This window comes from Bombus pyrosoma, linkage group LG8 (genome assembly GCF_014825855.1).
Source record: "Bombus pyrosoma isolate SC7728 linkage group LG8, ASM1482585v1, whole genome shotgun sequence".
In the NCBI taxonomy this organism is placed as follows: domain Eukaryota; kingdom Metazoa; phylum Arthropoda; class Insecta; order Hymenoptera; family Apidae; genus Bombus; species Bombus pyrosoma.
Window position 1 is genome coordinate 7,981,577 of NC_057777.1, and position 13,793 is coordinate 7,995,369.

The following is a 13,793-nucleotide window of genomic DNA, read 5'->3' on the forward strand; positions in this document are numbered from 1 at the left end:
TCTTCCGCCTCTGATCTGTTTTCATCTGATAGATACTTTTCATAGTCTTTGACGATTACCTTAGGAGAACCATGTCCAAGACGCTTGAAACGGCTCTAAAAAAGTCGTAAAAGCTCATTGGGAGAACGTTTCGATCTATAAGAACAGAGTAATTTAATCGTCTCTTCTCTTTAGATTTATCTTCCTTAAGAATTGCCAAGTGATATTAATACACAAATGCAAAGACCATTATTTTTACATACTCTCAGTTCTCCAAAATATTCCAATTCCTCTAAATCTAAATCATAAATGATGTAAACATTCAAAGATACAGAGAACAACAACCACCTTCCTTTCACTGAATCATAAAAACTACTAAATACTTGTCTGTCGAATATTAATATCACGATCTAGATACGCATAAATAACAAACCAGTTTATCTATTAATCGTGTCAACGACCATAAGCAAACAATTGAGAAAAGATCGTCGATCGGCTGAATAGAGGTATAGAAAGGGAGACAAGAATCAGTGGGGAATCTGTGGAGGGCGATAATACGCAGCGATAACCGAGCGTCCAGAATGGCAAGGACGATTTCGAGAGATGGAAAGATTAAAAAGTGGAACGATGGTCGAGGACGGTTTTGCAGACAAACCGTTACGTTATATGGTTTCCAAGGGTAGACCACTTTCTTAACGTGCAAGTCAAATCTGCGAGATACGTGTATACCGATCACAATTGAGATGCTTGCGTTGCTCCTTCATCGACGGATTCGTTGATCATTTGGAAAGAGAAAGCGTGCTGAGATCTCAGAGACACACTGCGAGTCGTGTATTAGGATATAATTTTGCGATCTTGTTCGTTGTGAAAATAATCTCTTTGAAGATTAATGGAATTAATAATAAGAAGCTGTGTTGTGTGTTCGATTTGAGATTTCAAGATTTTGGTAATTAATTTTGTTAGGGTAATTCTTAGAGATTATTGTCTGATTTTTGGCGCGAAGAACGTATAAGAGTATTAGAAATCAAATCGACCAATTTTTTTACGAGATTCTCAGTCTTGTTACGGGACCTTTGTTACGCAATTGAATCCCGATAAATTGAATTTGCTGCTAAAATCAAATATAAAGGCACATTTGCTAATATGGACGCGATTGTTCGATAGCGTAGTGAATTTTAAATATGTCTTGTTATAAAGAGTGAAAAAAGCATGATTTATTATGTGTTTCTACCATAGGTATTCATTTGTTTTATTCTTTCTTTTCTTGCTTTTAATATTTTTTTTATGCCAGTGACTCTTATTGTAACTTTGATAATAGTGAAGTTGTGAGGACAAGAAAATGAGATTTTTTATATCTCGTTGATGGTGTTTTTACGAAAGAAAAGATCCACCATAAAAGGTATTAAGCTTTTTATGGAGGAGATGTAGGGTGTACGAATATGGTACGAAAAGGTGAATAAGCTTTTTATGGAGGAGATGTATGGTGTACGAATATTTGAATTTATAAATATTTTTTCAATGCAAGAAATTTAATTCGCATACTAAATTCTCAATATTTTTCTGTTATACCAATTTATAATATTAGAGTCTCGTAAGTTATGCATTTTCTTTAAAAAGATAAAAATATTGCAAATTTTCATTACGAATTTCTAAGTTTTACTTAAGACTAACATAAACCACAATCATAATCTTATTATTAAAGTGTAGCGCATACGAAATAATCGAACCTTTTCATAAGTAAAAAGAGAACGCAAATTGTAAAAAGAATTTTCCCAATATTTGAAATATTTTAAATGCTTCCTGGTGATAAACGTGCGTTGCCTGTTTTCACCTTTCTAACTACCTGCCATTTGGGTACTTCGTATGCCTGTCAAGAAAAACCTTCAATACACTCTTCGAACCAATCCCAAATTATGAAAGCAGGCATGTAAATATTGAAACCACACCTGTATACAACCCTGGGGTTCTATACCAAAACAATAACTGAAGGACTCTCAGTCTTGTTTTTCTTCTCGTGCAATACAGTTCGTCGTGTCTTATACGCTTTATCTTCATTTACGTGCAGTGTAGTTCTCATAAATTTTACATTATTCACATTTTCAATTTATTTAATACAAGGTTTGTATTGTCTATTTTGAGTTTTTCAATATATTTCTTCTAACTAAATATTCCTTCTGATTTGTAAAATAATTTCTTCTATTGCATTATACTTTAATACTCTTCGTATTTCATTCGATTTTTTAATATTTCTTCAGACTAAATATTCCTCCTGATTTATAAAACTACTTCCTCTGGTCTATTGCATCGTACTTTTATATTATTGCTTTCCTTGTACATTTGTATACATTTGTACGTTTACCTTGGCATATCTTTATATTTTTATATATTTGCATTTTTAATCATTCGTCAAAATTCTAAATATAAAAACCTACATTGTAATAGCTTTAGTTCTCATATCTATATTTTTCAATTTTCTTATTTATATATTTTTAGTTTCTAGTGTCAATTCCGATCACATCCATAGATATAATCGCCGCACGTTAAGCTTGGCAGAGATACGAAATAAAAAAAATACAATGAGATATTTCTCTTTGAAGATTCATTTTCAAGAAAATAAGATCCGAGCGTGTTTACTTCAGAACTGTCCTAGTACACACGTACGATCAATTTTCGAATTTATTTTTCTCGGACACAAAACACGTTATGAGAAAATTCTATTCTTCATTTTCGATCTATTTTCGCACGTAGAATAAGCTCCTATCGATATTTACTTCTGTCCAATCGAAAATTAGAATCCAAGTACATTTTTGATAATTTTCCAAATTCGATCTTCTCAGAAACGAAGCGTTATATGAATATATTCTATACTTTCTTCTATTTCTCTTTCTATTTTCTCATAAACCAATTGTTATGTGTGTTCGCATAAATGCATAAGAACAATTTTACCAATAAATCTCCGAACGTTTATAACTTTTTAATAAAGCATTTTCGAACGTCAGTCTAAGTATACGTATAAACTTTTTTCATCTACTTGGTGCCATTCAAATATAGTATAGTAAAAATAAAAAGTTGAGAGTATAAGAACAATGTTGAACGAGAAATCAAACGTTATTTTTCAGGGAGGGCGAGAGTGGCGGCGGTGGCGGCCGTTCTGTGACCAGCGCTGGTGGGGGTGGAGGAGGAGGTGGAGGTCGACGGGCACCGAGTCTACGGCTGGTGAACGGAAGAGCGACTACGGGGGTTAGTTTGCACACCAGCAGCACAGAATCCGTTCGTTCACCCCATCACCACCTCGGCCAGCAGCAGGGCGGCAACAATAACAATAACAACAACAACCATAATAATAATAACAACAACAACAACAATAACTGCCACGCCGGTAATAACCCCGCCGCGAACAATCATCCACGGCTTAACAAAGATGACAGCATCAAGATCAGCATCGAGAACACGAACACTTGCACGGACAGCCTCGTCACTGCTCTAGACGACGAGACATTGCTCATCACCGATTTCGTAGCCGACCAAGGTAAGTCATTTTTACTTTTTACTATCGATATTCTTTTTAACGAATCATCGTCTCATTGTCTTTCCGATTTCGTACGACTTTTATATAGCTTCGTGAAGAACTGTATTATATCCGATATTTGCTATGGTTTTCATTAGATACGTTCTTTAATTATCATTGTGCATGGCGCAAGTATCATCTTGAATCGGTAGAATAAATTGAAGGCTTTTTTCTACTTTGATAATTTTATCGAAGAATCAAATAAATTCATAAGTTATTTTTCCCCACTGTATATTAAAAATTTTTCATGCAACGTTCTCAAGCTCTTCTCGTGTTTGTTTATCGAAGATTTGGAACCGCGTGGTGGTTTATTTCAGTTGTATAAATATTAGGTATAGAAAATGTGTACGCTGTGCAAATGTTGTTTAATCTTTACATAAACGGAGAGTGCCTGGATTTTTCGATAATGTTTTAAATTCTGAGATTGCAGATATTTAAGAAATTGTAAATATATGAGCAAGTCGATATATTTGGTTGAGCGATTATAATTTAAAGAGGATTTAGAGCGAAATAAAATTCAATTCCTTGATGCTGCTGAATTAATTTTGATCACTTTGATTATCACACAATTTGGATTATGACTCATTTTTATCTTATTTTTATCTTTGTCTTTTTTTCTCGTGTCTTCTTTTTTTTTCTAGCGTCATATTTTCGAGTTTAATACTGAGATATCAACTACACGAGAAATCAGTTCTTGTTACATTAAATGAACAGTTTAGAAATACTCTGATATTATTTCGCATATCGTATTTTCCATTCAATTTTAATTAAAATCTTCCCACAATTGGAAAACCTATCGTTGATGTTATTCTGAACTCAGAATATGGACACTTCTATAATTTGAAACACACACACACACACACATATGAGTTAATATTTAATTTTGGAATAATAACTTTGACTGTGGAAGAAATCTAATGAAATTTACAATACCGATATTTTAATAAATATAGAAAAATCGTATTTTATTTTATTCTTCAGGCTTATATTACATTGAATTATAAAGTATCTATTAAAAAAAAATCGTTCACTGAATTTTCTACGGTGATGAGTCAAGAATTATTATAGTTGCAATGGCTGTATTTCTTAGAAATTAGATTTGAAAGTTTGATAAAAGTTATAGTGTGTCAAGATTAGGAACGCTCGTCGTTTTGTCCAGTGGCGTTCAGTTACAGTTGAATCTTACCCCACCGGAAATTTAATTGCGCAGCTCGCGACGTATATATGTATACTCTTCGTATTCCATATGAGATTTCCGACACGTTTTGTGGAAAATTTAGAAGCGTTTGCTACAATCTGAACAGTTCTTTTATTATAGCAATAATTACCCAAAATAGCGAATCTTCAACAGTATATTATTGTCTATAGTTTCCTACCATTCGTATTTAACTTTATTATACGAAATAATTCAATATTCATACCGTTTGTGAATAATTACAAATAACCATCCTAAATATTTCTCGATAAATCGATAATCAATGCTCCTCTTTCTCTCCTTAACGAAAATCAAGATTTCAAAATCGAGGATGTTGAAATTAAAAGATAACAATCTTTGAAAGCCCAATTTACCTTGAGAAAAAAAGATTAAGAAGAAACAAGTGTTAAGGATGATTGCACTTATACAAGGAGCACCCACGCTCTTCCACAGACATATCAGACTCATCTAATGCAACATAGAATTAAACACATCTATCTTCACATACAAATCCAGCTACATCTTTGTGGTCGCGTCATCGAAACAGTTTAACCTTCTTTTTGCCACACCTATGAAACAGTGTTCCGTTATACTTCCAAGGTGATGACAGCGAATAAGTCAAAGGAATTAATCGAGAGGATGTTCCAATTATAGTTGTTCCAATTAAGCGCTAGAAGATGAGGTAACATTTTGAAATAAAGTGGAAAGTAACAAATAGAATTCAATTTCCATAATTCTTCATCAAACCGTAATTTTTCAAGCATGATAGTCATAAGTGATGGTTTTAAGTTCAATTCGACTATTGATCTTTTTTTAAATTCATAATCACGGCTAATCCTTGATATATCCGCTACCATTACATCTAACGCATATGTTGCGTCGCCTCGATTATTTGTGACATCAACATTGGATTTTAATTTTCGCGCTTGTGTTTCGATAAAATAATTTAGGCAAGCAGATAAAGCAACAAACTGCGTATTGGAACATCGTTACATAAAATGAAGACATTTCTGATCAAACAAAAGAATGCAGCTCCAGAGGTGGTTAGTTGTATATTTGAGTAGCAGCCAGTGTTTAATAATTTTATAACTATATATGCAGTACGGTAATTAAGAATGAATATACGTGTGTTATTAATACGACCAGATATCTGCTTTTGTTATAAAAACAATGAAAATCAAGAATGTGGAATATTAATGATGTTGCCATGAAATACGACGATATTTATTTGAAACATTTCATGAACCGATCATGTTCCGACCCAGTTAAGCCAATATTATTTTATTCTATTTAATTCTATTTAAAAAGAAATTTAATAAAATATAACACATACATGTATATATCTTATATATAAGTTTATATATAAGTTTATATATAAGTTTCATTGAACAAATGACATAGTAAATAAAATAATATTTAATTAAAAGAGAATTTAATCTATAAAAAGAATTTTTTTCAATTATGCAATCACTTGTAGCGCATATGTATAGCTTATAGCACTTCGTTATATTTAAAAAAAGAAACAGAAGTACATGTAATTCTGAAATACTAAGTTTTTTATCTTCAAACTTTCAACTAGAAATTATTCAAACTAGAAAAGAATGTTTTATTTGCATATAACATTTTTTAGTTACGTAATCCCTAAATATTTAAGAAATGTTAAAAATTTGCATGAAAAATTTCCTTTTTACCTAATCTTTTTATATTTCTCATACTAAATTATCGCGATATTGATCTGAAACGAAGAAATGATAATTAAGAATGCTAAACCGACATGGGCATGCGAATGATAATTAATCAAGGAGAAAGCTCGTAGAATATTTCTGTCGAGGAAACCTCAAATGAGAAATGCGAATTCGAAGTTATTGGCACACGTGTCCGCGTGAGGAAATATGGAGCACCGTAAGAATGCTCGTTCAATAAGCCGTTTATTCGTCGACAAATGCCCGTAACGAGCCCATTATCGGTTGTTGCAATACAGAAAAGCAATCGAGCTAGCCGCACATTTAGTTGGCATGTTTACGAGCACCTGACAACCGACTGCCAACGAGAAGAAATGAAATTTCACTTTCGACAAAATTCATTTCTACCCTTAACTTACGCTTTAACTTCTTCCATTAATTCCCCTGATTGTTTAATCCCTTCAGATCTTTTAATTCATCTCTTAACCCAACCTCTGTTTACAGAGATCAATTGTTTAAAGTTGCAGAAAAATGTTATATATTTTGTTTGAGAAAAATTCTAAATTAAAGAAATTAAAAAATATAACGTGCACGTATTTTGACGAAAATAGAACGATCTTATATGTTTTTTTTGAGCAAGCGCTTTATATGAAAAATAAAGAAAATTGTTTCGTGGAATGTTCTACGGTAAATCAGAAAATACGACAAAAGAGACAAAAGTTTGAAATTTAAAATAGCGCGAAGAATTGAAAGGAAATTGAAAAATGGGACGTAAAGAATTGGGGCAAATACAGAAGATTTTATTTTGGTGTATTCTATGTTCAATAGAAAAATAAAATTGAAAAAAATCGAAATTTTCAACGGTGTGAGGAATTAGAAAAGTTAACAGATATTTATAATTACATAAGTAACGATATAGACCAACAGTATGATAATCGATTAATGCAAAACTCCAAGCGCATATAAACGAGCTGTCGAATAAAAATACCAAATCGCACGAATCCTGTTTACTACAGTGGAATATTTGTTTCATAAGAAGCGATTAACGTTACTGGTTTTCACCGTGGCGTCGATTCATTAGTGAATGTTATTTCAAGCTTCAGTGGAATCGCCATTAAATTACGTTGAAGTATGAATCAGTGTTTGCGATATTCAAAATAGTTTCTGTTATTCTCGAACTTGTATTTACAAAACATTACGCAAATTGTATTTTAGGCGAATTTAATTAATAAAACCGAAATGCATATAAATAGATACAACGTATCCATTTATAGAAGAAAATATTTAATTAGTAAAGAGAAGATGGAAGGAATTATCGGAGAGGAGATTAAAAACATTTCTCATTTGTTAAAATTTATAGTAACCTTCATAAACGAGAAAGGAATGCCATTACATGGGACGAGAGTATATTAATTGCACTTTGTTGAAATCAATTCGGTAAAATTATATGTACGCGTATAAAGGCTGATATGAAGATAATTGATGAAGTTATAGTAAAAGTCTGTAGAACAATTTTCCTTTGATCAATAAAATGTTTGGTTAAAATGGTAGAACGCTAATTAAGGTGGCTGTAGGAAGAATTGTAGTAACGTGTAAAATTTCAGTTTTCCAATGTTGGAAATTTGAATATCGAATGTATAAACTTTTAAATGTTCATGTTACCGATTTACGCTTCCCAATTTTCGATGCTTTAAATCTTCGAATTTTATGGCTTTTGAAATTCCAAAATTTTTAACTGACGAAGTTTCGAACTTCCAAATTTTCAAATATTGAAGTTATCAAATTGGCATAGTTCCGATTTTCCAAATTTTCGACCATTCGAACTTTCCAATTTTTTCGTTTTTGAACTTCCTTTTCAATTGTCAAAACTTTACAATCTTGAAAGAAGATTTTGAGAGATATTCCCAAGGAAAATGAAATCTTAAAAAGAATATTTCAATGTTCAATCTCTACATCTTTAATTATTAACTTAATAATTTTCCAACCTTTAGGTCTTCCAATTATCAAGGATCAGGCTATAAGTAAACTACAGAACATTGAAGCAATTAATATCAACCAGGCCATTTTTTAAAGCAATCTTTTATTAGCTTCCATGAGAGATGAATGGAGATATTCCATTACTCTTCCGAAATTATCACCAAAAATAACAGTATAAAAACGTATCTCGTTGATCATACCCAATCAACACGAGAAAATTAAACTAGTTAACGATAATTATAATATTCTCCTCAAATACAAGCCGAAACAAAAAGATTACAGTAATTGGCGAAAATTGTAATGTTCTCGTCTGTTAATGCAAACACAATATTAATTTAAAACCTGCTGTTTATTCAACGAGATCGACATTTCAATATTTTCTGAAAGCGCCAACTCCCATAATTAACGAATGTGAATTATTCATCGATATCATCTCGTTATCACACACGTATAAATATGAATAATCGTACACACATAATTAAAGATTATTGAAGCTGAAGTTAATTAAATGTTACGTAGCAAAAATTGCGCGTTGGAGCGTAGTAAGAAGTGGTTTTCTTTCTCTCTCTCTCTTTTCCTTCCTCTCTCTCTTTTTCTCTCTCTTCGTCGATTCCCTCTCGAATGAGATAATTTGCTCGCTCCTCGTCTATCAGGCAAATTATCTGTCGCAAAGCTCGGTCCTACAAAGACACCGGAAAGAGAACATTTTGTCACGGTAACACTGGCTCGGTCTCGAATGTCGCGTTAAAGTCGTTCCACTTACGACGTTGATTTTCAAGCGAATGTTTTCACTAAAATCCCTTTCTCAACGCGAAACGCCCTTCTACGCTTCGTATTGTTCATGGAAATTGCTCCTCTTCGTAATCGCTCGAAACGATTCTCAGCTGGTAGACTTTGTGATTGAGCGACTAGAGCGGAGAGGTCCGAAGTTCTTCAGGATTTATTATTAAATCAAGCATCACTTTTGGTTATTTAATACTTAATTGGTGACAATCTTGTGGTTACGTATAATATCGTAATTTAGCTTATAGATGTTAGTTTAGTTAATTTAATTAAATATATTAAATCTTCATAAGTTTCAAATACCAGAACTAGAAAAATTGCCACTATGAGCGGTTTTATTCCAACCAAGCAAATTGGCTTAATAATTGTCATGTTATTCGTATGACGCTAATAAAAATTCAAGATAATTAAAAAATATATATAGACACAAGGACAAGCTTGCACATAGGCACCGGAAAAAATCAAAATGACATTAAAAACGATTCTCTAATTATTATCAGCTGGTTCACAAAATGTTCTGTGAGTGAAACAAATAATAACATTCCTCAAATTAAAAGAATCTCTCCCTAAATAGAAAAGCAAACACGATGAAACATAACGGAAAAATATGTAGCATAAATGGAATTTAGAATAGTCAAACAACGTTACGCTACTATAGATAAGAATTTACGATCGCACAAACAACAGAACACGCATTCCTTTGCTACAACCTTTTACGAAAATCTCAAATCAAACTGTATGGCATCCAGCTAAGCCTTTCTACCTGCTTAAACTTTGAAGTTCAATCACCTAAAGCATTTCACATGCAACCAAACCGCTAACAACACCTGCAAACCCATCAAGGCTCTTTAAAAACACCCTTGCATCCTCGACGAATCTCCCCGGGCGTGTCTAATTTCTCTCACGCGGCATACAGCCAGCCGTCTCTGAAGAAACGCACGCTCAAATTTCTCAAGCGCTCTCCATGAGAATGCGAATCCACTCTCTCGAATTCGCTTCAGGCGAACGAGATCAGGGAGAATTCTGCGTGGGTCTTGTCGTGTACGTCGCGTCATCTTGCGTTATCTTGCTTGGTTAGATTGCGACGAAAGATAATTTTACATTTTAAAATCGCATTTAAAATGTTCATTAGACGATGTATTATAATGGCTCATGAATTGAACAGAATTTTCTGTTACGATGGAAAACTTTTATACGCTCATAGTACGTGTCACGTGAAATATCTTGAAATTGACATTATAACGAGACGCGATTATTATTAGGTCGTCCGAAATGTTTCTTTCGTTTTATAAGGAAATAATGGATCCACATTTTCCGTTTTATATTACTTTATCGAATTACGTATGATCCATTTTGTTCTATCAAACTAAAGATCACAACGTTCGACGGATTAGGTTTCATGTTTTTATAAAGATACGTTGTTGCAAAAGACGTGTCTGTAAGAGAAAGACACTTTCCGGACAATCTAATATAATTCGTTCGGTTAATACGACGTATTTTAGAGATTTTTGAAATTGCTGACGACAGTCGAAAATGAGAGTCGTTTTCCACGAGAATAAGGCGGAAAAATTTCAGTCAACCTGTTGATGTACGATGTCCTCGTGGATTTTGACGCTACCTTTTTTCAAATTTGCTGTTCCTAACTAGAAAGTATGGCTTACTTTCTGTATATTTGAATCGCCAGAAGTGGATTAGGTTCTGGGATATTCTTCATTTTTCAGTCTGCGCGAGACGCCCGGTTAAGTTGTGATCATACAGAGAGCGGCAAGCGACGAATTTGCCACTGACTATGCCATCACATGTTTTGCCACTCGCCGCTTTATATGGTCGCGGTCGTACGTGGATTTCTACAATTAGAACCTTTGTCCTAATGTGAAAGATGACCCTCGTTTTCGATTTCATCGATCTAAAATAGCCCCGACAAAGACAGAAAAGTTTAGATAGAAAATGTTACAGTCCGGTATCCTTTATATCAAATATACTTTGTACCAAATTTGTGAGCGACCATACAAAACCTACGAGATACGAATATATAGGTATCTCGCGTGATATAAACACGGGACGAGACAAATGGAATTATCATTCGCGATTAGTGGAAGGGAGGCTTGGTTCTCGTGACGTTCTAGCCGCCTCCAGTGTCAAGGTTGACGGGAGATTGTCGCGCGGAGGATTTGCATGCGTTCCTCGTCGAATGCCATGGAAAAGAATCGAACGCCGCGTCGTCGTTTGGTTCCACAATAAAACCGGTCAGTCTCAGCGTTCTCTCTCTCTGCCTCTCTCTCTGTTCCACTGCATCGCTTTTGCTTTTCTCTTCTTCTCCACTTGGGTTCCGTTCGTTCTGGCCGTGGTGCTGGGTGGGTTGGTCGGGTTGGCTGGCTTTCGCCGGCCGCGTGGCTTCTTTTTCCTCGTGTTCCGCTCGTCATTAGTCAACCTCTGCATCAGGGACCAGTTACACGGTAAACGGGGCAGACCGTTCTCGCGATCCTGAGGCCGCTTGCTTTCGGGCGATGGCCGACGATCTGGCGCGCGCGAGTCAGCTCGACGAGCAGAGAACGCCGCTCTTGAGGAAACAAACACAGCTAGACCAACAGCAAGGGAACAAGGGCTATCCTGTCCTTGTCTCCAGCTGGCCCAAGTTGTCGCACGCGCGAGCAACGCCGAAGTTTGGTAAGTCTTGTACCGAGGAATTGAAGGATCACGGTTTTTATGGAGACTAGGTGGCATTTCGAGGACAAGGTTCCGCTGTGGTTGGTCTGATAACGAGATTGATCCTTGAATGTATAGAAACGGAAAAATTTAAGATATTCTTAGTCTATATATGTGTTCATATCGTCTCTACTGAAGTGTTTTGGAAAGAAAGAGTTATCTATGAAAGTCATCGTACATTTTGTGAAAAAACCAGCTTTAATAAATATATAGTGATTCACCAGAGTACTTCAACATTTATTGTAGGAAACTTTTATAAATATATTGTGTGTGTCATATATGAGTTTTCGAAATTTCATTAACACTGTGACGAGATGTTGTTAACATTATTAGATCGATAACATTTGATTTTTTAACATTATTTGATACACTGATTTAATAACATTTAATTGTTATTTATTACATGCACTTGTTATGTATTTTTATTACAAGACTTATTATATGTTCCTATTTTAGACTAGAATTGACAATGCGTTATTTTCGTGGAATGATAAAATCTTCTCATGCAGCCTGAAATTAAAAATTGAAAAATTTCCTGGTAATACAAATTTGAATACTCTCTGAATAATTCTGAATTGGCATAACGTTTAGAAATCTTCTAAATAGGTTGATATCGTATCGTGTCTCGTTTTGGAAATTACAAGACTTTTATAATTCTGTTGTTTCCTCGTAGAAATTTATCACTCGATGAATTCTATTTTCTACTTGTCAATTACTTAATTTAATATCTTCTCGGATGTATATGTAATTTTATATGTAAATTTTATAAGAACGTTAAGAATATTTTTCAACTATATTTCTTGGTTATTAAGTTCATGGTATACTATATTTTAGTTCATTAATTATAAAATTTTTATATGATCATGATAAATGGTTTATCGATGTAGTCTAGCTTATGGCGATTCATCTTTCGCTGTAGAGACTTTTTTACAACAGAACCCAACATCATTCAACTAGTAATAATCAAGTCGATTTAGAGCTCTTGCATCCTCTTAGCAACAGTTTGTGCGTATAATTGATTTATTGATGATTTTTATCGCAGAGTAACTACATAGTTCCTCACCTTCATAAAAACCTATTCTTAGCAATGACGATCTTTGATTCTACTGCAATAATAATTTTCAAACTCATATCCCATTGAAATTATCATTCATGATTACAAAGTGGTCTACTAACAATTTTTCTGGTTCACAAGAATGACTGGCTCGTTATAATTATAAAGCTCCAAGATCTATAACTTTCCAAAGATTAATATTTTTATATTATCTATGAAAATGATTAAAAGGATTCCTTAAAACATTAAGAACAGTTGATTTGTTCAGAACTGATTTAAAAAGATAAACTACAGACTATCTGTTTAAAATGATAAACAGATAAACTATCCAAAAACTTTTAGAGAGAGACAGGGCATCTCTATATAAAAATAACTCAAATCTCCAGGCAATTGGCTTAAAAGGTTTCAAAAAATAATACCGAAAATTCCACTCAGAATTGCACGAATGTTTAAATAACATTCTGTGCTACATTAGAAAAATCAGAGGCAAAAAGGAAAGTCCCAAAACAAAAAAAAAATAACTTGTTTAAATGCTAGAAAAAAATTATATAATTTTAGAGGGTAAATAATGACAAATTAACAGAGTAATTTTCTCTAATTTAAGTGAACGAATTAAATATAAATATTAAACACTTAGTCAAAATCGTTCCAAAATTTATTCGTACAATTTCGCTTACATAATTTAATTAGCTAATATCGTTATTTCAATTATGCAAAATAAGATTCTCCAATAATTTCTCAATAAAAATTCTCATAAAGACTTTTATTCCAATCAAATAATTTATTCAATTCGAATAAAAGTCCTCATAAAAAAAATACGAAAATATTAATTGAAAGTCGATCGGATTT

General features: G+C 33.4%; 1 protein-coding gene across 7 annotated transcripts in view; it reads left to right on the plus strand.

Annotated features, from left to right (window-relative positions):
- LOC122570229 (potassium/sodium hyperpolarization-activated cyclic nucleotide-gated channel 2) overlaps window positions 1-13,793 on the plus strand; it is a 221,402-nt gene that overhangs the window by 113,154 nt on the left and 94,455 nt on the right. For 6 of the 7 annotated variants that reach the window (XM_043732288.1, XM_043732290.1, XM_043732289.1 and 3 more), the window contains one exon: window positions 3,099-3,508. In XM_043732288.1, coding sequence (XP_043588223.1) covers window positions 3,099-3,508 — 410 coding nt within the window. Of the gene's footprint in view, window positions 1-3,098; window positions 3,509-11,658; window positions 11,852-13,793 lie in introns of those variants that run through there. The other variant, XM_043732295.1, reaches the window with a different exon arrangement.